The sequence below is a fragment of the Herpailurus yagouaroundi genome, unplaced genomic scaffold (genome assembly GCF_014898765.1).
Source record: "Herpailurus yagouaroundi ecotype Mexico unplaced genomic scaffold, PumYag 215, whole genome shotgun sequence".
Lineage (NCBI taxonomy): Eukaryota > Metazoa > Chordata > Mammalia > Carnivora > Felidae > Herpailurus > Herpailurus yagouaroundi.
The window spans coordinates 6,694,798-6,719,391 of NW_024412446.1; the positions used below are offsets into that span (position 1 = coordinate 6,694,798).

The 24,594-nt window shown below is 51.3% G+C and overlaps 2 protein-coding genes across 9 annotated transcripts in view; one reads left to right on the forward strand and one right to left on the reverse strand.

The window, feature by feature from the left end:
* Positions 1–14,341, forward strand: part of SUPT6H (SPT6 homolog, histone chaperone and transcription elongation factor) — a 32,975-nt gene extending 18,634 nt beyond the window's left edge. For 3 of the 4 annotated variants that reach the window (XM_040455346.1, XM_040455345.1, XM_040455343.1), the window contains exons 20-37: positions 494–570; positions 848–983; positions 1,285–1,422; positions 1,500–1,667; positions 3,224–3,351; positions 4,486–4,693; positions 5,278–5,425; positions 5,861–6,003; positions 6,762–6,902; positions 7,946–8,141; positions 9,023–9,261; positions 9,803–9,916; positions 10,088–10,212; positions 11,887–11,999; positions 12,278–12,355; positions 12,448–12,614; positions 13,071–13,258; positions 13,540–14,341. In XM_040455346.1, coding sequence (XP_040311280.1) covers positions 494–570; positions 848–983; positions 1,285–1,422; positions 1,500–1,667; positions 3,224–3,351; positions 4,486–4,693; positions 5,278–5,425; positions 5,861–6,003; positions 6,762–6,902; positions 7,946–8,141; positions 9,023–9,261; positions 9,803–9,916; positions 10,088–10,212; positions 11,887–11,999; positions 12,278–12,355; positions 12,448–12,614; positions 13,071–13,258; positions 13,540–13,726 — 2,694 coding nt within the window. In that variant the 3' untranslated portion in view covers positions 13,727–14,341. Of the gene's footprint in view, positions 1–493; positions 571–847; positions 984–1,284; positions 1,423–1,499; positions 1,668–3,223; positions 3,352–4,485; positions 4,694–5,277; positions 5,426–5,860; positions 6,004–6,761; positions 6,903–7,945; positions 8,142–9,022; positions 9,262–9,802; positions 9,917–10,087; positions 10,213–11,886; positions 12,000–12,277; positions 12,356–12,447; positions 12,615–13,070; positions 13,259–13,539 lie in introns of those variants that run through there. The other variant, XR_005784669.1, reaches the window with a different exon arrangement.
* A 1,101-nt stretch (positions 14,342–15,442) lies between these two features.
* Positions 15,443–23,660, reverse strand: PROCA1 (protein interacting with cyclin A1). 5 transcript variants are annotated; one of them, XM_040455348.1, is made up of 5 exons: positions 23,356–23,660; positions 20,382–20,465; positions 17,037–17,172; positions 16,615–16,764; positions 15,443–16,500 (listed from the first exon to the last, which is right to left on the reverse strand). In XM_040455348.1, exons 1-5 carry the CDS (start codon positions 23,441–23,443, stop codon positions 15,831–15,833), a joined length of 1,128 nt encoding a protein of 375 aa, XP_040311282.1. In that variant the 5' UTR covers positions 23,444–23,660; the 3' UTR covers positions 15,443–15,830. The 5 variants fall into 5 exon arrangements, with proteins under 5 accessions (XP_040311282.1, XP_040311281.1, XP_040311283.1 ...); XM_040455347.1 differs by having other exon boundaries at positions 16,606–16,764; XM_040455349.1 differs by lacking the exon at positions 23,356–23,660 and adding an exon at positions 22,694–22,934 and having other exon boundaries at positions 16,606–16,764.
* Between the last annotated feature and the right edge of the window lie 934 nt (positions 23,661–24,594).

The window sequence follows — 24,594 nt, forward strand, 5'->3', positions numbered from 1 at the left end:
TCTCCCCCACTCATGCTCTCAAAAAAAAAAAAACAAAAAAAAAAAAACAATTAAAATAGAAAAAGATAACAAGGAATTGAGATTAGAATAGTCCTGATAGCCAAGCAGTGGTTTATGGTAGAAAAAACCCAAGTATGTTTACACCTGGGTGGCTCAGTCAGAGAAGCATGTGACTCTTGATCTTGGGGTCATGAGTTTAAGCCACGCATTGGGTGTAGAGATTACTAATTAGAAAGGAAGACCCAATGTGTTTAGACCATCACGACCAAGGATGAGCCGGAAGTATAGTAATTTTAGGAAACGTTAGCAGATATATAATATTCAAACCAGAGGTCTTAGTCTCCTTGTTTTGTGCGCTAGTTAGACCGTGTCTATGCATTATGGAGTTTATTGTTCTCTGGTCTTACAAGGTCTTGTGCTACTTAGGGAGAGAGAACTGTTAGAAATCTTCCTGTCTTCAAAGCCATTCAGTTCCAATTTTATTTCAATCCAGGCTCAAGACATTGAAACCCTAAAGAAATTTCTTCTGAATAAAAAGCCTCATGTGGTGACAGTTGCAGGAGAAAACAGGTAGGGGCTCCAGGGGAACTCCAGGGACTAGACCTGGCTTAAATTTATTCATTCCTTCTTTTTGAACCTGGCATATGCCTCTAACAGAGCAATAAGCATGTAGACCCTTGGTAAATTTCCCATCCCCGGGGCAGTGGCAGGGCGGGGGGTGGGTATCTCTTTGTCTTCAAAGCCCCTTCCTCGCCCATCCCCACCCCCACTTCCACCTCAGCCATGAGTCTGTCTATCCCTGAGAAACTTCAGAAAGAACCCTGACCAACACCCCTCATCCCTCCAGGGACGCCCAGATGTTGATTGAAGATGTGAAGCGCATTGTGCATGAGCTGGACCAGGGCCAGCAACTGTCCTCTATTGGGGTGGAGCTGGTTGACAATGAGTTGGCCATTCTCTACATGAATAGCAAGAAATCGGAGGTAATGCTGGAACCCCATTCTTAAGACCTGCGCAAGCAAGAGCTGTCAGTCCCTAGGAAATTTACTAGGAAAACGAAGGTTATCGAGGGCACAGGACTGCACTTGTTCACTTACCTGTGTGCAGTCGCTTCATTTTGCCAGTCATGCTTCGGAGTGGGAGCCCTGAAAATTAAATTGGTCCCAGGAAAAAGGGGTCCCAGAGGAGACAAGAAAGCGACTTAAAGCCAGAACGGTTTGAAACTCCTTTTGCTCTCGGAACGGAGGGGACTTAATGGTCCTGCTGGTCCTTGTTTGACTCTAGGCAGAGTTCCGGGATTATCCTCCAGTGCTGAGACAGGCCGTCTCCCTGGCCCGGCGCATCCAGGACCCTCTGATTGAATTTGCCCAGGTGTGCAGCTCTGATGAAGACATCCTGTGTCTCAAGTTTCATCCCTTGCAAGTGAGTATGATTCAACAGGCAGGCTTAGCGGGCAGAAGGGCACAGTAACCTTATCCTTGTCTGCTGTTTATCGGCAGGAGCATGTGGTGAAAGAGGAGCTGCTCAATGCCTTATACTGTGAATTTATCAACCGAGTCAATGAGGTTGGGGTCGATGTCAACCGTGCCATCGCCCACCCATATAGCCAGGCCTTAATCCAGTACGTCTGTGGTCTGGGACCTCGAAAAGGGACCCATCTCCTGAAGGTAAGATTGGGTTGAATGAGAAAGTAAGAAAAGTTCTATTTCACTGAGCCTTTACAATTGCCAGTATAATTTTGACAAAAGGTCAGAGAAGTAGAGACTGGTATAAGAGTCATCCAGCTAGTAAGAGTCCAAGTCAGACTTCAGACCCAAGTGGCCACAGCTACTATGTGTACTACTGTACTTCATTACTATACTACAGTGGCTCATGGAAAAGATAGCCATAAACTAGGATTTAAAATGGATGGAAGAAGGGGCGCCTGGGTGGCTCAGTCAGTTAAGCGTCAGACTTTGGCTCATGTTATCTCATCCATGAGTTCGAGCCCCGCGTGGGGCTCTGTGCTGACATCTCAGAGCCTGGAGCCTGCTTTGGATTCTGTGTCTCCCTCTCTCTCCTCTCTGTTCCTCTCCCACTTGTACTCTGTCTCTCTGTCTGTCTGTCTCTGTCTCTGTCTCTCTCTCTCTCTCTCTCAAAACTAAAGATAAAAAAAAATTTTTTAGTGGGGGGCGCCTGGGTGACTCAGTCAGTTGAGCTTCAGACTTCGGCTCAGGTCATGATCTCTTGGTCTGTAAGTTCGAGCCCCACGTCGGGCTCTGTGCTGACAGCTCAGAGCCTGGAGCCTGCTTCGGATTCTGTGTCTCCCTCTCTCTAACCCTCCCCCATCCATGCTCTGTCTTTCTCTGTCTCAAAAATAAAATAAAACGTTAAAAAAAAAATTTTTTTTTTTTTAAATGGATGGAAGGAGGGGTACATGGGTGGATCAGTTGGTTGAGCCAGTCTCTTGATTTCGGCTTGGGTCATGATCTCAGTTTGTGGGATTAAGCCCTGCGTGGGGCTCTGCACTGACAGCAAAGAGCCTGCTTGGGATTTTCTCTCCCTGTCTCTTTGCCCCTCCCCTGTTCCCATGCATGTGTGCACATGCGCGCGCGCTCTCTTTCTTTCCCTCTCTCTTTGTCTCTCAAAATGAATTTTTTAGGGGCGCCTGGGTGGCGCAGTCGGTTAAGCGTCCGACTTCAGCCAGGTCACGATCTCGCGGTCCGTGAGTTCGAGCCCCGCGTCGGGCTCTGGGCTGATGGCTCAGAGCCTGGAGCCTGCTTCCGATTCTGTGTCTCCCTCTCTCTCTGCCCCTCCCCCGTTCATGCTCTGTCTCTCTCTGTCCCAAAAATAAATAAAAGTTGAAAAAAAAAATGAATTTTTTAAAAAGCTTCAAAAAAATAATATGGGTGAAAGCAAGCATACCAGACGCAAACCTCAGGATAGTGGTTTATTCCAGTGGGTAGAAAAAGGATTTCAGTCAAGTTAATGGAGGATTTAAGGAACTTCAGAAGTACTGGTAATGTTCTTTTTCTTAAGAAGAGTGAAAGGTACTTGGGTGTATGTTTTATCATTAACTTTTAACTTATACACTAGTTCTATATTATCTTTGGCAGGTGTAATGTAGTTCACTAAAATAATTTTTTTTTAAGTAGCAGACAGTAGGGTATAGTGCTCAGTTAGATATTGAGGCATGGAGACAGAGGGTTTCCCAGAAACCTGAAAGCCCACACCTCTCTCCTAGATCCTGAAGCAGAACAACACCAGGCTGGAGAGTCGGACCCAGCTGGTCACCATGTGCCACATGGGTCCCAAAGTCTTCATGAATTGTGCAGGCTTCCTCAAGATCGACACGGCCTCCCTGGGGGACAGGTGATGCCCTCTTCCTGGGTGGGCCAGGCAGAATTCCCTTGGGCTTTGCTTTGGGGATTCAGGGGATTAGGGCTGTCAAAGGGCCCAAGGTATTTGAATTAGGAAATATTTTAAAGCAAAGGTGAGCAACCCTTTATTAAGTCAAGAGCATCTGACCTATGGAAAAGATCGGTTCAATTATGTGAAGCTTTTTTTGTATGAGGAAAACAGAAAAAGAACCAACTCATTTTATAAATTAAGGACAGAAAACATACAAGATTTCATTCAGTAAACACAAACATGTTCTGTTATTATGATTTGCCGTGGCTAGATAAGGGTGGGGCTAGCAGGGGCAATGGAACAGGAGTGTGGGGGTATGAGGAGATAAGGAAGGGGGATAGAGATTCAGTATGTTTTCAGATGATGTTATTGAGAGAAAGTTCTATTCACTTGGACTTTGGACTTCACTATTGACCTCTTCCTCTCCAGAAGTTATCAACTCAGTCTTTGGAGGATCTTTTCCACGGGCACATAGCTCCTCATTCAGTAATGGAAATCAGTGGGGAAATAGGCTTCAAGTTCTAAAACTTCATTTTCCACCCAGCTTTGCTGTAACACTCCACGAATAACATAGGTCCATGTGAGTGCACGGGCAAGACCAGCCTGGGAAGGCTTTATGGGGGAAAATAGCTGTCAGCAAATTGTCAGAGGTCTTTTCCCCCTTCTTGTTTTATCTTGTTATATAAGACTTGTTTAAGTTCATTATATAAAATTCAATGTATAGCAATATTGTGCAGAAAGTGGAAGTCCCCCATAATCCCACCCCCCAGAGATAACTACCATAACAATTTGGTGTGTACTACAACGTTCCTAAATTTTATTTTTGCTATGCATTTACTAACTACCCATTTACTACAAAAATGGGATCATACGGTTCATAGTGTTTTGCAGTGCATTTTTCACGTATCAGTATATTGTGGCCATCTTTCCATGTCAGCACACATAGATCTACCTCATTATTTTTAATGGCTGTATAGTATTCCATTGTATGGAGGTACCCTGATTTATTTAACCAGTTCCCCATTGGTGGACATTTGGGTTGTTACTAGAAGCTTCTTGTTCTATATCCTTGTCCCTTTTCTGCCTTTCATTCAGCACTGACTCATACATTGAAGTTCTTGACGGTTCCCGAGTCCACCCTGAGACCTATGAGTGGGCCAGGAAGATGGCAGTGGATGCTCTGGAATATGATGAATCAGCTGAGGACGCTAACCCCGCAGGAGCCCTCGAAGAGATCTTGGAAAACCCAGAGCGACTGAAGGATCTGGACCTTGATGCCTTTGCAGAAGAACTGGAGAGGCAGGTAGGTGACAGTGTAGGGGCTTGGCACAGAAGTCACCTGCAGTGGCTTAATTGGGAGGAGACTCAGGCAGCAAATCTCCAGAAAACCTCCAATGGTGTTAATGTGGGAGACTTGATTCTCTCTTCTCTCTGCCCAGGCTGCATGTAGCTTTGCATGTATCTGTTTCCCACATTGGGTTTCTGTGAAGCCTTTTTATCTGAGAACATTCCACGTTATAACAGAGAAAGTTTGGGGGACACTTGGGTGGTTCAGTCAGTTTAGCATCCAACTCTGGATTTTGGCTCAGATCATGATCCCATGGGCGTGGGATTAAGCCCTGCATCAGGCTCCGTGCTGAACGTGGAGCCTGCTTGAGATTCTCTCCCTCTGCCCTTCTCCCTCGCTTGTGGGCCTTCTCTCACTTTCTCTAAAAAAATAAAAATGAAAAAATAAATAGAAAGTTTGAAAAAATTCTATGGTAAATCTTGATGGGAAAGAAGAGAAGCCCTGACAGGAGACAACTGTCCTACTCCTTTTGTTGCAAGCCCCCCATGGCTCCAGTTGGGGAGGGTTGCAAGGCTCTTCCTGTTGGGCTTCTTCCCCAGGGCTATGGTGACAAACACATCACCCTGTATGACATCCGGGCGGAGCTGAGCTGTCGGTATAAGGACCTCCGGACAGCCTACCGCTCTCCCAACACAGAGGAAATCTTCAATATGTTAACCAAAGAAACACCAGAGACCTTCTACATTGGTAAACGCTGGGTCTGGTTTTCAGCTGGAGGAGAATTTGTGGGGTGGAAGGGTGCATTTACTGTATATGTTCAAACTAAGCGATGATTCCAGCAGAGTGAGGCAGGTTTATACTGTAGGTAAAAAAGACCGGGGGAGCTTTTAAGGTTATTATTAATATATGCAGCCCTGACTAGAAGTCAAAACTGAGTTCAGGGACCAATTATGCTTCTTAACCTGCTGCTTCAGGATCTTCAAGGAGTCACTTCTATAGGCCTCATGTTCCCCCGTCATCAAATCAGGGGAAGATCTCCTTAAGGATGTGAGGGAAATCAGTAGAGATGCCATAAGCCAGATGTTCTGACACTAAAAGGCCAGTGGGAAGAACACCTCTCCAGTTCTCTTAGCCTGGTCCCCATTCTCTTCTTTCCTTCCCTGTCCTCTCCCTTTCCTGCAGGAAAGCTCATCATCTGCAACGTCACTGGCATTGCCCACAGGCGTCCACAGGGTGAGAGCTATGACCAGGCGATCCGCAACGATGAGACAGGGCTGTGGCAGTGCCCCTTCTGTCAGCAAGACAATTTCCCTGAACTAAGCGAGGTATGTGCTGCACTGTTACTGTGGTCACTGAGTTTCCTCCATTGAATGTCTCTAGAACGGAGTCTAGAATGCAGCTATTTTAGATCACTCTTTTCCCAAACAAATAAACAGGGACGAGGGCTAGAACACATACAGGTCTAACATGAAGTCCCTCTATATGCTGGTCAGAAACAATCAGTGTGCTTCCTTCTATTATGGCTCAGCCTTTAACCCATGTTTCCTATTTTCTGGGGATCTAACTCAACCAGATTATAGACCTGAGGGCGTGCGTTTCTTACTACAGGGCAGGTACGGTGTTCCTGTACATGCTAGTTGGAAAGAATCTATAGGCTCTCTTGATTTTTTTTCCATTTTCCACACGAGACAGTTTCCAGACTTTACCCAATAAATAAGCTGGTGGGATTTGTCCCAATAATAAAGCCAAGGGGCAGCTGGTTCCCTGAAATGGATTGTTCTGGGGAGACTGGCATTATGTATTTCTTATGTCCACTAGGTCAGAACAGAATTGGGAGAGATGGGCCTCTGTGGCAACTAGAGGGACATACAGATAGGTTAATATACTTTATATTAATATATAAATTAATCATTTAATTAATAATATTAGGGATGTTCAAAATCTGTGTTGGCTTATTCATTGTATTTCAGACCATGTTGCCAGGTGTTATGGCAAGATAAATTGCAGCACCCCAGCAGCTCTTTTCTGAACGTAGATCTCCAGAACCTTAATGACCAAGCTCCTCTCCTGATGCACTTTTTAGGTCTGGAACCACTTTGACAGCGGCTCATGCCCAGGCCAGGCCATTGGTGTCAAAACACGGCTAGACAATGGTGTCACTGGCTTCATCCCCACCAAGTTCCTCAGTGACAAAGTGGTAAAGCGGCCCGAGGAGCGAGTGAAGGTAGATGGAAGACTAAACTAAGACATCTAGTGCAACTTTCAGCTGCCCAAATGGGGCTCTCCGGAACTTTGGGCTGCGCCTCCCTAGAAGTGAGGCTTGGTTCCCAGTGGCTGCTGGTGGGGAGAGAGTCAGGAGGATTTATAACTGGCTGAAAGAAGCCAGGGTGAGAGGCATGTGAATGAGTAGCAGCTTTTGTTCTCTTTGTGATTATTTCATTGGGTTGCCAGCCCTTTGGGAGAGGGCTCTCTCTTCCCATGTGGGAGGCTATGATTTAGTCTGTAGGCAGGAAGCAGGGCCCAGCATTACATGCTGTGAAACAGAAAGGCTGAGCTTCCTTTCTGTTCTAGTATTCTCCTGCCAGCTGCCATCTATTATGTACCCAGTAGATACCAGCACTTGACGTTTACATGTGTTGTCTCTGATCTCTCAACTTGATGGGGAAGGAAACCTTTTTCAGAGAAATTTGAATGCCTTTTCCAGGATTACCCAGTTAGTTGGTGACATGGTTGATATACCATGTCTGCCAAATTCTCTAGTTCTAAGTGTCATGAACCCCTGAGAACCGTGGACTTAGGAAGATTGGGGAAAACATTCCCAATCAAGGAAGCCAGGGAGATTTTCAAAAGAACCATGCAGTGACTGGCTTTTGCCAGTGTTTAGATGGAAGGGCTCAAGTCAGGGGGAAAGAACAGAAAGCTGTTGTTTTGCCTCTCCTCCAAAAAGGGCAGCCAGACTTTGCTTTTACTCCAGAAACAATAATTAGGTAACTTTATGGGAAAAGGGAATAGCGCCAGTGGCGGGGTAGATCCCAGTAAGCTCCGGTTGTTTTTCCTGTCTAGAGTGAGAGGCATCTGTGCGGGGCATGGCTGGTGGTCTGCAGACCAGACTCACCTGTCAACTCCTAACCTGCCACTTGCTAGCTCGCTGGCTTTGGGCGAGTCACTCCATCTTTCTGCCTGGACTTCCGGTTTTCTCACATGTAAAATGGGGCATCGGGCTAGATCATCTTTGTCCCTTCCAGCTCAAATGTTCTGTGGATCTAGGTGGGAATGACCGTTCACTGCCGCATCATGAAGATTGACATTGAGAAGTTCAGCGCAGACCTTACCTGCCGAACCTCAGACCTCATGGACAGGAACAACGAGTGGAAACTGCCCAAGGACACGTACTATGACTTTGACGCTGAAGCAGCAGACCACAAGCAGGAGGAGGACATGAAACGGAAGCAGCAGCGGACCAGTGAGTGTGGCCACCACTTGTGCAGCCCAAGTCTTGGCAGCCCCCCTACCCCCCCGCAGGATTCATGTGCTGATGGCTATACCCCAGTAGGAATGAGCGCTCGGCTTGGAGGTGCTGCACCTCAGAGACCTCATGGATAGAGTCACTGGCAGGGTTGAAAGCCAGGGTCTTCTTGGGTCACGTGTTCTTTGCTAATACACTGTGAGTTTTTTTTAACGTTTATTTATTTTTGAGACAGAGACAGAGCATGAACGGAGGAGGGTTAGAGAGAGAGAGGGAGACACAGACAGAATCCAAATAGGCTCCAGGCTCCAAGGTGCCAGCACAGAGCCCGACACGGGGCTTGAACTCAGGAACTGCGAGATCATGACCTGAGCTGAAGTCGGACACTTAACGGACTGAGCCACCCAGGCACCCCTACACTGTGACTTTTATTTATTTATTTATTTATTTTTTAAATTTTTTTTTCCCAACGTTTATTTATTTTTGGGACAGAGAGAGACAGAGCATGAACGGGCGAGGGGCAGAGAGAGAGGGAGACACAGAATCAGAAACAGGCTCCAGGCTCTGAGCCATCAGCCCAGAGCCCGACGCGGGGCTCGAACTCACGGACCGCGAGATCGTGACCTGGCTGAAGTCGGACGCTTAACCGACTGCGCCACCCAGGCGCCCCTACACTGTGACTTTTAAAGCTTCGTTCTCTCAGCACTTGAGGAACCCAGGTTCACACACAAAACCTTTACATTAGAGAATTCAGGTCCAGAGAGGGCAAAAGAGTCTCAGAATTTGATAGCAGGTCAGAAATAAAGCCACAAATTGTCCCTTTGCTGTGGGCTCCCAGTCCCCTCCCCTGATGTGTACTTCTTTCTTGGCCTCCTCAGCATACATCAAGCGAGTGATCGCACACCCATCCTTCCATAATATAAATTTCAAGCAAGCAGAAAAGATGATGGAGACCATGGACCAGGGTGATGTGATCATCCGACCAAGCAGCAAGGGTGAGAATCACCTGACAGTGACCTGGAAGGTCAGTGATGGCATCTACCAGCACGTGGACGTGCGGGAAGAGGGCAAGGAAAATGCCTTCAGCCTGGGAGCCACCCTGTGGATCAATAGTGAGGTGAGAGCCAGCTCCTGCTTCCCATCCCCTCTCCTACTTCCAGAAACAAGCCATTTCTGCTTACTTTCATGTGACGTTAGTAACTTATATGCATTACATAAATTTTAGCTGTGTAGAACAGAATAGGAGGTTGATTATGAAAGGAGTCATTTGATAACAGTTTTGTGTATTTTGCTTCTCTCTGTCCTCCCAATTTTAAAATAGACTACCTATAGAGAGCCAGTGGAGGAAGAGGAGAAAACATATATGCACATGATTGCGTACACACACCATTTCTCGTTTTCAGTAGAAGGAAATTTTATGAAGCTCCTTGTTATTCCCAAGCACGAGAGGAGAATCAAAGTTATGGTTTAAAGGATTTTATGCCTTGTAAGCTGATAAATCTGAGCAGGATGTATAAATTGAGGGGACTTTGCAGGGGAGCGAGGCTACAGCAGGGCTGGGAAGTCCACTCCCTCCCATGGGTTCTCTTCCGAATAGATTAAATGAAGGAGTCTCAGCTCTGAATGTGACACATGGGGCCTTTACCATATTCCCACAGGAATTTGAAGACTTGGATGAGATTGTTGCTCGCTATGTCCAGCCCATGGCATCCTTTGCCCGGGACCTTCTGAATCACAAGTATTATCAGGACTGCAGTGGTGGGGATCGTAAGGTGAGCCAGGGCTCTTTGAGGCATGACATCTCCCAGTCACTTCAGGATATATGGTGTCCCTTCAGCGTAGGGGACGTTCAGCTGGTGAAGGAGGTGTACCTCATGTATGCGCCAGACATTGTGTACCAAGCATGCTGCTATCCCAACCTCTCCCCCTCGTTCTACCCCCAGAAATTAGAGGAGCTGCTCATCAAAACTAAGAAGGAGAAGCCCACCTTCATCCCTTATTTCATCTGTGCCTGCAAGGAACTGCCCGGCAAGTTCCTACTGGGATACCAGCCCCGGGGTAAACCCAGGTGAGCACTAGTCCTGAGAAGGTGCTGCCACTGGGGTCCACGGATAGGCTAGCAGGGGAGTTAGAGACCCCCGGAGCAGTACTCTCTCTGGTTCTGCTTGACTGTCTTTTCCCTCTTACCTGTTGGAGGTTGGAGGTGGGGAAAGAGGGTGACGATTTAGAGGTAAAAAGCAAAGAAAGATACTTTCCCCAACCCTGTGAAAAGTTTCCTTCACCATTTTTCCCTCCCAAAGAGTGATGGAAATTACCAGACACTCTCCACCTGACTGGCAAAGATGAGGGCCAGGACACAGGTCTGTCCTCACTCTCTGCTTCCCCCTCACCAGGAGGTTCGACACAAGTTGGCTCACTGTTGCTGTGGTGTGCCGAATAATTTCTGCCTGCACTGAAGGGGTGGGTCAGGAGAGCTTCTCTCCTTCCTATCATTGACCCTTCTGCTCCCTTCTATGTGTGGCTAACAGGCTGGCCTTCCTAGACATGCCTTTGTCTGGATCCCTCTAGAGCTCACTCTGAATCAAAGTCTCATTTTTTGGGATCTGCTTTCCTTTTGTCTGTTACCCAGACTGATAATCGTATCTGTCTTCTCTACGCCCCCACCTTCCCTTCGGCTCGTGGCCAAGGCCAGTGAGTTTCTGCTCGTATCCCTATACTGCCTGTGCAAGATAAACAGCATAGACTATGTTAGTCTGGGCTCAGTGGCTGGGTGACAAGAAGCTCTGGACTCCAGACCCTGCACTGTCTTGGGCACATGTAGAATATTGTTGTCGTTTCTGAGAAGCCATTTCTGATTCACCATCATGCTTCCAGAGGATGGCAGCCAGGGCTGTTGGCTGGACACCATCCCACGAGGAAGTTGAGCAAACGAGGGATCTTTAAACGAGGAAGTAGAGGCAATGCAATCACTTCCCGTAGAAAGGTGTGTAGACTCCTTGTGTCGCAGCATTAATGACACTTGATAGATGATTTAGAAAGCAGGGTTCAACTTAACATAAATGAGAACTTTCCAATATTTGTCATTGTCTGTTGGTAATTGACAGCTGTCCTTTATTGAACAGAACCCTATCTTAGGTGTTGTGCTAAGTGCCTCATACATGCTGTCTCATTTATTCCTCACACACAGTTCTGTAGGTTTAAGTGCTGTTGCCTTTGTTTTTCAAGTGAAGCTGAGATTCAGGTTTAGTGACTTCACATAAAGTCATATAGGTAGTGAGTGACAGCCAAAACTGCAAGTAGAACTGGTCTGAACCCAGAGCCCATCGTCTTATCTACTCTCTGCCCTGCAGTGTCGAGTAAGGTCAGACTAACCACCTTAACTGGTATTTCCAGATTCCAGCGCAGGGGGAGACAGCAGGACAACAGCCCTGACACTGTGGCCTCAACTCCTGCCACCACCTGCAGTGTGCTGCCATCACACTGCACCCCAGGATGGTGGCCCAGCCCCCAGCAGGCCTTCTTCTGATGGCCTGTACCTGTCACACCAGGGCTGCCGACTCCTGGCCTTGACTGTGTCACCTCCTCACAGTGCAGCCTCCTTTGACAGGGTCAGGGCTGTTTCATCTCTCCTTTCCCCCCAGCACCCACTTTGGCTACTTCACATGGTGGAGATCTGTTCTGGCCGCTCTCTCACAGCTGGCCCCAAGTGGTCTCTGACACAGGTTTCCTTCCAAAATCCCAGGATAGAATACGTAACAGTGACTCCAGAAGGATTCCGGTACCGGGGCCAAATCTTCCCTACTGTGAACGGACTTTTCCGATGGTTTAAGGATCACTACCAGGATCCTGTACCAGGTGAGTTCTGTTCTGAGTTCTGGGATGTGCTTAGAGGGACACGAAGGTCCTGAATCAAGGTGATCACTAGCCACCGGTGGAAAGGACGAGGCCCGGGCTGTCACTGAAGCTGTCTCACTCCTGCTCCAGGCTCCTAGCATCAAGGAGGTCCTCCATCCGCTTTGCTGATGCAGCTTCCCTTCTTTCCACCCACTTCAGGACCTCCTCCAGCCCCCTTCATGGTGAAAACAGAAACAGGTTTCTGGAGGGACATAACTAACTTTGGCCGTTTCCTACAGGCATCACCCCCAGTAGCAGCAGTAGGACCCGGACACCTGCTTCTATCAATGCCACCCCAGCCAATATCAACCTTGCAGGTGAGCTCATGTCTGAGACTGGGAGCTGGAGGGATGGCACTAGAAGACTTTGACCTCTAACGTGCCCATCTCCCACCTCTGTGTGCCTACAGATCTGACACGGGCTGTGAATGCCCTGCCTCAGAACATGACCTCGCAGATGTTCAGTGCCATCGCAGCCGTGACAGGCCAAGGACAGAACCCCAATGCCACGCCAGCCCAGTGGGCCTCGAGCCAGTATGGCTATGGTGGCAGTGGAGGGGGCAGCAGCGCTTACCACGTACGTGGCTTGGGGACAAGGCTCCCTGCAGAGGGTGGAGAAGAGCAAAAGGGAACATTCATCCTTTGCCAACCTGTGTACATAGACTGCCCTCTGGCGGTGTCTACCCCACGGGGCTTCATATGTACAGATGGGGCCACCACAGCCTTAGGAATGGTCTCCAACACATGTTCCTTTTCTTTGGGCCCTCTTGAGGGTAGAGGGAGTAAGAAAAAGTCTGATTTTTCCATGGTCCTTTGGGATCTTTGGAACCCTTAAGTGGTCCACACTGGCGGGCCCTGTTGTGCCAGGTCCCATCCTGCTGGCCTCTCTCTGCCACTTGGGACCACACATTGCTCAAGAGATGGTCAGCTAGAAAGCTCGGTGCTGAGCCCTGGTTTTCAGCTTGCCAGAAGTTCATAGCAAGGCCAAATAAGCCCCAAACCCATCCCCATTTAACTATTCACCCTTCTCCAGGTGTTCCCAACGCCAGCCCAGCAGCCAGTGGCCACACCACTAATGACCCCCAGCTACTCCTACACAACCCCAAGCCAGCCCATCACCACACCACAGTACCACCAGCTACAGGCCAGCACCACCCCACAGTCTGCCCAGGCCCAGCCCCAGCCCTCCTCCAGCTCTCGGCAACGGCAGCAGCAGCCAAAGTAAGTATGCGGTTTGTGGCACAGAGCAGGTTATTAGGGGCAGGTGTTGTCAAGAGGCCAAGCAGTTCAACATAAGCAGGTTGCTTGGACCTTGTGAAAGCCGTGACCCAAGCAATGTCTCCTGAATGACCACTTTCTGGGAAAAGACAGAAGAAGGTGATGTGACAAAAAACAGGTCCATTTCTGTAAAGATGGACGATCAGCAGCGTTTGGTGGGAAGGCTTCGTTCCTGTGTGAGGCCCCAGAGATTCCTGATCTCAGAGGCCCCTTCTCCCTCCCAGGTCCAACAGCCATGCAGCCATCGACTGGGGGAAGATGGCAGAGCAGTGGCTACAGGAGAAGGAAGCGGAGCGGCGGAAACAGAAGCAGAGGCTAACACCTCGGCCCTCTCCCAGCCCCATGATCGAAAGCACCCCCATGTCCATTGCTGGCGATGCCACCCCGCTCCTGGACGAGATGGACCGGTAGGGGGCCTGCTCCTAGGACTCTGGTTACCTCTGAGGCTGGGAGAGCCCGGCCGCCCACTGCCTCACTCCCTGTCCCGCCTTTTCTGTCCATAAAGTGGCGTGAGTTGACGTTCTCTCTGGTGGTCAGCCTGGATGGGTGACAAGCTGGATGGCCTTGGGAATTTGAGCTCAGTGTAAGCTAGGCGACAATTCTCCCACTCCAGGCCCTCACCGACCACCTGTTCTGGGACCAGGCTGGGCGGGGAGTGTGGCGGGGAGGAAGAAGAGGAAGACGAGAATGAGAGTGGAACAGTTTTGTATTCTCCCTACAAGCCATTTTTGAGCTTCTGCCCTCACCTGACTCTGGGCTGTGACCCCGGGGCACCAAGCTCAGCACATGAGTCTCCCCCAGCTCTTGTGGGGAGAGGAATGCTATTTATTCAGTTTCGGGCAGGAGGGAGAGGAGGGAAGGTGTTTCTGACCCAGATGCCAACAGCTTGGGTGGCTATCAAAGCAGAATTGCAGGGGACACGGGAGCAGTGCTAACCTGCTCAGCCCCCGCCTGGCCGCCTTCACCCACCTGCTGCTGCCTCCGCTTCCTGCCTGTCATTTGAATAAACAGTGTTTCTACAGAGCATTTGGCAAAGCCTCTCTCTCCAACGCTCCGGCTCTTGAAGGGTGGCTTTCCAAGCTGGGTTTGGAGCTCTGACAGCTCCCCCTGGTTCTTCCAGGCCACCAGAGAGGCAGTGACTCAACAGCAGGCAGCTTCTGTATCTGACCGCCCAGGGCCAAAGCCGTGCTCCACTTCCCAGCCCTGTGCCCTGTGCCCTGAGGGAACCGAGGGAACTCCTGTTGTCCTCGAGCCAGCCATCTCCTCTGTATGGTGAAGCTAGCGAGACCTGCCTCATCTGCCTCCCTGGGGCAGCTGCAGAGGCAGAGAATGTGTGAAAGCGCTCTGCCAAGGGGAGGCCTGGGACCTCATCAGTCCTCTGTACACGTTAGCCGCTGTCCCTACGCTCTCACACACCCGCCCCATCTGCTTGCCCACTAGCCTTCTCTGGCACAGCAAGGAAGGGCCATGAGTAAATTTGGCCCTTCTCAGCTTGAGCCCCTGTACCTCTTACCTCACTCTTTTTGCCAGCTGAGCCTCAGTCTCCGATAGTACCTCTGCACAAGTCCAGTATGTCTGCCCCAGGATGGGCCCCATGCTCGCCTGCTACCACACCCGCACGCCCTGGAAAGGGAAGTGCTGGGATGTTGTGGGGGAAGCCAGTCCCTGCCCCGCCTTCCCTGCTTGGGACCGGCCAACACCCTGGCCCTGGCCCCTTCCCCCTGCCTCACTGCCTCTTTTTGTTCCAGACTCCTGGTCTCCTGTGTTCCTTCAGAAGGGCCTCCTCTCCTAGCTTTGCAAGTTGGTGCTAAGAAAGTGAGGTTCTCCCCCTCCCTTTTCCTCTATTTGGGGCTCAGCAGAGAAATCAGAAAAGGTCACTGCTGCCCACACTTGGTGAGCTTCCCGTCTTGACTTCATCCTGTCATTCAAGATCTCTTTGGCTGTTGGCAAGAGTTGGGAGGGAAGGGCTGGTCTTCTGCCAGGAACTCAGTTCTATTCCCTTCAGCACAGAGGTCTAGAAGGGCCTGGCAGGAGCACGAGCTGGGAAGATCATGTTCCCTTTGGTGTTACCAGCATCCTCCTAAGGGCCACTTAGAGGAGGGAAAGGCCAGAAACAGTGGCACAGAGTGGGTTAAAAGGTTCAGTTTATTAGGGCTATCACTGCAGACAGTACTGCCTGTCCCCGGGTGGATTTCACACAGACCAGTCTCCCAGGAGATGGGACGCCTCCTTCCCACCCCACCCAGGTGTGCTCCTCTCTTGCCCTGAGCCTAGGATGTTACAGAGAAGCAGGCTGTGCCCCTCCCTTGCCGTCCCTCCTGCCTTCCCATGGACTGCCTCCTGAAAGATAGATTACCCTTCAGAAACTCCTGCAGCCCCCTGACCCCTCGGCTCCAGCTGTGTCCAGAACCCGCACCCTCCCCACAGAAGTGACAGGTTGGAGGGAGAGAGAATAGCAGCAGGGGGTCACCTACAGGCTTGATCTCATTTATTCTTCACCCTGGATGCCCTGGCCTCAACTGAGATTGGGGTTTGATGCTGGGGGAGATTTCCTCTTGACCTTCTTGACTGGTGAGGCCTTCGCCCTGGGTTTCTTAGCCTGGGCCGTGTTCTCTCTCTTCCTGGGCAATGAAGACTCCACAATATCCTCGCTGGAGGGTTCCTCCCGCCTGGGGTCATTGTAACTGTCCTCACTCTCCAGGTCTTCCCGGCTGTCTGGGCTGGACTCTGACATCCGGGCCAACTCTCTTGGGCTTATTGATCGGGTCAAGTCTGGAGGTGGAGATTCTGATTTAACTGGGCTTTTCTTCTTAATCAGTTTGCTCTTCTTGGCTTTTTTCTTCAGCTTTGCCTTCTCATCTGTCTCCTCCTCCTTGTCTTTCTCTTTTTCTTTTTTCTTCTTTACCTTCTTGATCACTTTATTGCCCTGGGACTTCCCTGTGGGGCTCTCAGAGCGCCAGATAGTGATGGGAGCTGCTGAGTCCGGGGTACCTGTGACTGCACCCATGCCTGTGTCAGCGGGTGTGGTGGCGGGCCCCACCTGGGTCGGGATGGGAGGCTTGCTTCCCTCCTCCTCCTCCTCCTCCTCCTCCTCCTCCTCCTCTTCATTCAGATCATCTGCCCCACAGTCATGGTGGATGGGATGGTGGATCACTGCCACAGAGACAGGCCTATAGCTTTTGCACCTGGGAGGGAGGGGGACAGGGAAAGAGAAGATTGTCACAGAGTGGGGGGGGGGGGGGGGGGCTGGTGCCCCTTAGTGCCGCCCCTGTCAGCCTGTTGGCACTCACCAGCCATACCAGAACCGCTGCACACACTCTTCCTCTGGGATGAGCTCAAAGCAAGGGGACTGGATAATGTTTAAACATGTTGAGCCCACATCTCGGGAGCAGGTTGGGCCTACGTCTCGGGAGCTGCTGCTGTTTGCCTTCTCTGAGCAGTCCTTCACCCTGCCACACAGAGGACTCAGCGTGGCTCCCAGGCCTCCATGATCCCCCGGGGGCCCGGAGGGAGGAGCCTGAGGGACAGCTGGCTTCTGCCCGGCTCAGCCCCGGCTGCCCAGAGACCTTCCCATCGCTCTGGAGCAGAGCAAGGTTTACAAAGTCGGGGCTGGGCTGGCAGTGCCAGGTTAGAGCTGAAGCGGGGAAACGGGAAGTTTGGGCCTGGCTCTGCCCAGGAGTCTGTCCTGGGCTCTGGGCCCCCCAAAAAGGAGGGCCCTTACCTAGAATCACAGTCGCAGTGGCTGACAGAGTGCAGGTGCAGGCTACAGTGGCCACAGTCAGGGGTGAAGGGGTGGATGATGTGCCCGGTGCACTGTTTGTGTTTCCAGCAGCACCTGTCCGGGTCCTTGAATTCACCTGAGGGGGTGGGAGTCTGGGTCACACCGGGGCGGTGGCAGCAGCATGCCCCTGGGTCTCCCCTCCCATAGCTCAATCTAAAGGCTTCACCAAATGCACCTGCTGCCACCCCACCACCTCTGGCAGCTTTCTGCTTCAGGCGGGTAACCCTCCAGTGGGAACTATGTACCTTTCTTCCCCCTCAGGTCCCCTGCGCCCATCTGCCTGTCTGCCCTCGTGCCCCGCGCCCCACCCCCCACAGACCCCCAGGAAGATGTCTTACTGAGTCCCCCTTGCTGCCCTGTGCCACCCACCTCTCCCACTCTCTGCCTCCTCTGGGAGCCTATCCTACCTGGGCCCTCCACGGGCTGCCTGGGTCTTGGAAGGTCCTCGGGCCAGCAGACTGTGGAGCCACATGGCAGACAGGAACACCCCTTCAGAGTCCCCAGCCTGTCCTGCACAGGCCAGGAAACCCACCCCCTACCCCTCAGCCCCGAAGTCACTCCAGCCCCGAGACCTGCTGTGAAAGGCAGATTAGGTCCCGCTCCTCAGCCTCTCCTGACTTTGGTGCTTTCCCTCCTCTTCTCCAAGCCTCTCCTCCCCGACACCTCTCCTCACTTTTCTCGCTTCTCTGTCCACATGCTCACCCTCCATTCTTTCTCTGCTCCACACTCATCAAGGTCCCATTCCCCATCCCATCTCTTCCCGCTCCCAGTCCTCAGAGCCACAGACTTAAAACACCGGCCCCCAGCCTGACCCCTTTCACCTCTTGTACGCAGCACAGGTCCCAGGGCACAGGGGAGAAGCCGCTGGGGTGAGGATTTGGGATTTGGGGAAGGCCCTGGAGAAGAGCTCCACATCTTTCACCCAGGCGAACATAAGCCCTGGACACACTGGAATCTCCCGGCCTCTACCCCCACCACCTCCCCTCTGACCCCGCCTAAAGCTCCAGTCTACCAATGGCTCTCCCTCAGGCCACCATCTAAAAGGTGAGCCTGCAAGTGGCTCCATGTACCAGGACAGAGGACAGGGTACCTTCCTGCAGGTCCCCCTTGAACTCCAGCTCCACCCACCCCTGGAGGAAGAAGTGAGCAGGCACTGATGAGTTCCAGGACAAGCTGGTATGGGGTCCTCTGGCTGGCTTACTCCCTCCATACAGGCCAGGAGGACCGAGCCTTTAGCCTCTACGAGGGGTGGAACAGGACAAAACCTCACCCTGACCACCAGCCAGGAGTTAACCCAGCCTGGGGGTGTGTTAGTCCAAGTAGCCTTAAAGGTACTTGAGGGGTGGGGTGTCTGGGTGGCTCATTCGGCTAAGGTCTGACTTCAGCTCATACTTTGTGAGTTAGACCCCCCATCAGGCTCTTTGGTGTCAGCATAGAGCTTCAAATCCTCTGTCCCCTTCTCTCTCTGCCCCTCCCCTGTGTGCTCGCTCTCTCAAAAATAAAAAAAAAAAATACTTGAGGGGCACATCGGTGGCTCAGTCAGTTAGTTAAGTGTCCAGCTCTTGATCTCGGCTCAGGTCATGATTTCACAGTTGATGAGATCAAGCCCCGAGTTGGGCTCTGTGCTGACAGTGCAGATGGAGGCTGCTTGGGAGTCTCTCTCTCTCCCTCTCTCTGCCCCTCCCCCTCCTGCACACACATCTCTCTCTCAAAAATAAACATTATTTTTAAATGTTTTATTATTTTTGAGAGAGACGGAGCATGAGCGGGGGAGGGGCAGAGAGAGGGAGACACAGAATCAGAAGCAGGCTCCAGGCTCTGAGCTGTCCGCACAGAGCCTGATGTGGGGCTTGAACTGGGGAACAGTGAGATCATGACCTGAGCCAAAGCCAGACAGCTAACCGACTGAGCCACCCAGGTGCCCCCCAAAATAAACTTTTTTAAAAAAGTATTTGAGGGGCGCCTGGGTGGCGCAGTCGGTTAAGCGTCCGACTTCAGCCAGGTCACGATCTCGTGGTCCGTGAGTTCGAGCCCCGCATCGGGCTCTGGGCTGATGGCTCAGAGCCTGGAGCCTGTTTCCGATTCTGTGTCTCCCTCTCTCTCTGCCCCTCCCCCGTTCATGCTCTGTCTCTCTGTCCCAAAAATAAATAAACGTTGAAAAATAAATAAATAAATAAAAGTATTTGAGGGGCACCTGGGTGACTCAGTCGGTTAAGCATTCAACTTCAGTTCAGGTCATGATCTCACAGTTCATGGGCTCGAGCCCCACATCGGGCTGTCTGGTCTCAGCACAGAGCCTGCTTTGGGTCCTCTGTCCCCTTGTCTCTCTCTGCTCCTCCCCTGCTCAGCTTTCTCTCTCTCTCTGTCTCTCTCTCTCTCTCTCTCTCAAAAATAAGACATTTAAAAATTAAAAAAATAAAAATAAAATTTTAAAAAAGTACTTGGGAGATAAGGGAGCAGCAGCTTGGTGTGAGCTCTGCCCCACATTCCTCCACCTTTCCCTTCCCCCACCAGGCTATGAAGGTCCCAGGTCCCCTGTACACGCTTGATGGCACCACTTTGTCCTTCTCCCATGCCCCTTCTCCATTCTGGGAGGAATAAGGCATGTAAGGCCGGACCTTAGACCACCACCACCTTCTTCAGCACTGCTGGCTGACTGAGGGCAAGAGGCAGCATAGTGGCAAGTGCCCTGAACTTGTCGTCAGACAGACCTGAGTACTAGTCTTGGCTCCTCACTTACTAGCTGGATGTCCTAGGGCAAGTAACCTCTCCCAGCTTTCATTTCCTTATCCACAAAATGGAGATGGAGGAAATCCCTAATTTTGCAGGATTGTTGGGAGGACTCTGTTCACATATGTCAGAGAAATTTGTGCATGATAAAGTGCTTTGCCAAAGACGGGTGGAGCGCCTGGGTGGCTCAGTCGGTTGTGTCTGACTCTTGGTTTAGGCTCAGGTCATGATCCCAAGGTTCATGGGTTCAAGGCCTGTGTCAGGCTCTGACAGTGCAGAGCCAATTTGGATTCTCTCTCTCTCTCTCTCTCTCTCTCTCTCTCCCTCCCTTTGTCTTAAAATAAATAAATAAACTTAAAAAAAGGGGAGTGATGGTGGCCTCCAGGAAGGGGCCCTCCCTGCCTGGCAGAAGTGAGGAATGGGGGCTGGGGACGGGGCAGCTGAGGGACCCCTTTTGGACCAAACATTTCCCTCCCTCCTGCCTGCCATGGGGTGTCAGCGTTCCCAAGTGAGGGGTGGTGGGGAAGCCTGGGGCCAGAGATTCCCTGAACCCACCTTCGGAGAAGGTAGACGCATCAGTGCTAGACGCCACGCCAGCCAGCAGGTGTCGTCTCTCCCAGCTGGGTAACCTGTTTACATCTGAGAGAGTACAGAGTGGCAACAGCAGCAGCACCCCTTTCCTCCCACCAGCCATTCACTCTTCAAACATCTCCTGAGAAGCTCCACCAGCCCCCTGGAGATACAGAAATTAAAACAGGCACCCAACAGTCCCTGCTCTCAAGGGGCTGGGGGAGGGGTGAGGAGAGGGAAGCCAATAAACATCCACCAATAAAATGACACAAATCAGGGTCTCCAATCCAGCCTGCTTTTCCTGAGCACACGGTCAATATCCTCTTGGGCGTTCCCCAAACCTCTTAGGCTGGCATGTCCCACACGAACCTATCATCTTCTCCCTACCTTCCATGAACCATCTCTTGTCTCTTCCATTTCAGAGAGGAATAGGCATCCCAGCTAGGAATCTAAGGATCATTCTTTCCCTCACCTCCACACCACCTTGATGATCCGAGTCTCGCCATACCTACCTCTATGTTGGTTGAAACCTTCATTATCTCTAAGACAGCTGCAGGGGCCTCCTGCACTATAGTGGGCATTGGCCCACTATATTCCTTCTGTTTAACAGCATTCCACTGCCTTCAGGATGAGGTGCAAACTCCTTATCATGACATAACTGGCCCCCCAGGACCCAGCCCCTGGTTCCTTCCTCAGTCACAAGTTTCTCTCACCCATCCATCCTTCCTCCCACCCCTCCCTTCTCCATTCTTTCTCTCCTGCCTCCCACTCCCCAGAAACACCTGTTCACCTTGGAAAGAACAAAGCTAGCTATCCAAGTAGAATTGGTCACACATGTCTTATACCCTTTACCCTGCCATGGTACTTCATCAAGTTATTCCACAGCAACTTGAGAACAAACCCATATTTTATCTGCCTCTGAAAAGTGCTCAGTAAATACTGGGTTGGTCTTTTTTTTTTAAGAATACATGAGTAAAGTAGAATAAACCCACTATTGGAACCACACACAAAGAAGCTACTGCATTGGAGATTCTACCCAGGGTTCGAAGCCAGGGACTTTTCTAGGAAAAGAGAATTAACCCAGGATGAGCCTCCTCCCAATGTTACGCACTGTGCTGGGCTTTTAGAATATGCTTTTGATTCTAATGTTTTTATTTATTTTTGAGACAGAGAGAGACAGAGCATGAGCGGGGGAGGGGCAGAGAGAGAGGGAGACACAGAATCAGAAGCAAGCTCCAGGCTCTGAGCTGTCAGCACAGAGCCCGAAGAGGGGCTTGAACTCACAGAATGAGATCATGACCTGAGCTGAAGTCGGACGCTCAACGGACTGAGCCACCCAGGTGCCCCTGCTTTTGATTCTAAATCACCACCACAATCCAGTCTGTGGATGGGGACTCAGAGACTCAGGAAGGAGCCTGTTCAAAGACAAGTTAATAGGGGTGCCTGGGTGGTTCTGTCAGTTAAGTGTCCAATTTCAGCTCAGGTCATGATCTCATGGTCCGTGAGTTTGAGCCCCGGGTTGGGCTCTGTGCTGACAGCTCAGAGCCTGGAACCTGCTTCAGATTCTGTGTCTTCCTCTCTCTCTGACCCTCCCCCGTTCATGCTCTGTCTCTCTCTGTCTCAAAAATAAAAATTAAAAAAAAAAAACATTAAAAAAAAAAAAAGACAAGTTAATAGATGGCAGAGGAAAGAGCTCTGTATGACCTGTGCTCTTTAGCCCTGTCTACTTGGGGTTCCTATCCAAACCCCATCCTGCTAGCTGTCACTTCCTACTGCACCTGTTTTCCAGCTCCAACACAGCCAATTCTTCATCCTCTGTTTTTACTCATTCCTGACTTCACAGCCTCCCATATCCAGCCTCCACCCTAAGGTCAGATGGAAGGAGTCAGAGGAACCTGAGCCAGTGTCAGGATTCAAATTCTGCTTTATCTGACTCCACTGTTTTTGCTGTCTCCGGAGTCACCATGAAGGAAGCTTGTAGACAGGATCCACTGACTAACTCTTCCCAAACCCCCAAGAAGCCCTGACAATCATAACTCCTTTTGCCAAGGGGTGAGGTTTAGTAACTCTCCTCAGATCTGAGGAAGGCAATCTGCTCTCTAGTTTCACAGGCAGAATGAGAGCTCCTACTGAAGCAGCAGTCCATCGCTCCTGCAGGAGAAATAATGGTGGCGGGACACAGAGCGAGCTTCATAATGAAATGAGGAGAGTGATAGCTTGAAAGGAAGAGGGAGGCTTGTGGTCTTTTTCTCGGTAGGTAATTAATCCGGAGAACAGGGTTCTAACTCAAAACTCACAGGTGATGCTCATTTGTACAGAATCTTCTCAGTCCTGCGGGCTGAGGAACTCCCCCTGACCTTGTGGCACAGGTGGGGCGGAGTTCCAGGTTGGGCACCAAAGCAGCTGAATGGGGGAGGAAGGGTGGGGGAAAGGGAGAAAGGAAAGGAAGAAGGGAGAAGGAGGGAGCAAGGCAGGACAGTCTCCTGGGAAATGCCTCTCCGGCTCCGCCCACATCTGAAGGCGATTGTGATGTCACGCGTGGAACCCCCAGACTCCTTCCTCCCCTTAGAGTCAATGAAACCTCCTGCCCCAGCCTGGCGACTGGGTGGGTGCTGGACCAAGGGCTCCAGACAGGCCCCGAATTTCTTAGGCAGCGGCCGGGGCCCGGCTGCGACAAGGCGAGGCCTTCCAGCCTACAGAACCGGTGTTAGCAGCTCGGGCTCCAGCCAGACAGGCACAGACGAACCCGCAGGCGTTCCCCAGAGCCTCAGCACCCCAGTCCTCAATCATTGGTCCGCGGCTCGGCGTGAGCCCGCCCCCAGGCCCGGCCCTAACTCCGCCCAGCCCGGCCTCTGGTCCCGCCTCCTTCTCCAGGCTCTTTCCAGTTCTACACTCTCCTTGTGTGCCACGCCCCCAGCTCGAAACCCACCCCCAAACTCCTGCCCCGCCCCTTCCTTACCAGAGCTGTTCTCATCCCAGGCGCTGGTATTGTCCTTAGCCTTTTCCTTAGTCCACCTTTCAATCGTCAGTGTCGTCCTGACCCACATCGCTCAGCCCAGTTCTTCTTCGCTACAAGACTCTTCCTTGCAGAAGTCCAATCCTGAACCTCAGCTTGGTCGAGGCAACCGTAAACCCCAATCTCCGCTTCACCCCAGTCCAGCACTTAACTCCGCCTCATGCTTGCCCAACCCCTCCCTCCACCTTCCCCCGGTTCTGCGTTGTGTTAGCCCAATCTAAACTTCAACGGCGCTCTTCATCCGGGGCCTCCCAGCTCTTCCAGGCCCCTTTTTGTCCCACCTTTAATTTTGGTACCTCCCCTTTCTCTCAGGCCTAAACCCTAGCTTGGCCGCTGAGGCCCAGCCCTCAGTCCCATCCCTAGTTTCTTTCCAGACCTACTCCCAGCTCTTAGTCCTGTCCCCAGATTTTAGCCCCGCCCCTATCCCCGTTCTTAGCCCCGCCCCAGCCATTCTCTCAACCTCAAGCTTCGGTCGCAATCCAGCCCCTCCCAACCCTTCGGAACTCAGCCCCGGCCCTTGAGCCCCTCCCGCCTCCCCCCAGCCTACCGAGGTCCCTCCCGCTCTGGAGCATAGTCTCCGACTCACTCACGCGCGTTCGCGCTCTCTCTCTCTCTCTCTCTCTGCCCTCAGGCCCCTCCACAGGAGTCCAAGGCCCACCACTCTAGGTGAGGACTTGATGTCGGCTCCCAGCCCCTTGTGGCACCCCACCCCCGCCCCAGAGCCCCTTCCCAGCTCCTGGCCCCCACAGGCGCCCTGTCCCAGAGACAATACCAGCCAATAAAAATGTCCACATAGAGCCAGGATCTTGGTTACAATTCCCCCAAAACAATTATTAAAATAGTTAAGGCTTTTGAGCTCTTCTTAATTTTTTTTACATGTATTTATTTTTGAGAGAGCACACGTTGGGGAGAGGCAGAGAGAGAATGAGACACAGAATCCGAAGCAGGCTCCAGGCTCCGAGCTGTCAGCACAGAGCCCCATGCGGGCCTCGAACTCACAAACTGTGAGATCATGTAGAGTGGGACGCCTAACCGACTGAGTCACCCAGGCGCCCCCCCCCCTTTTTTTACAGCTCTTCTTATGTGTGTTAGTAGTGTTTTATTTATTCTGCAAACTCAGGTGTCTCCATAGGCTTGCCTGTGAGGGGGAGCAGGGCCGGCTGCATTCATAGTAACCTGCTC

Bases quoted from the DNA above. Each gene is read 5' to 3' on its own strand.
- PROCA1 (XM_040455347.1), bottom strand. From the start codon at position 23,443: ATGTGGGTCAGGACGACACTGACGATTGAAAGGTGGACTAAGGAAAAG. The intron at 20,466-23,355 runs GTAAGGAAGGGG...GTACTCTCTCAG, and splicing joins CTGGGATGAGAACAGCTCTG to ATGTAAACAGGTTACCCAGC. The intron at 16,501-16,605 runs GTGAGTGCCAAC...CCTCCCTCCCAG, and splicing joins CAGCGGTTCTGGTATGGCTG to GTGCAAAAGCTATAGGCCTG.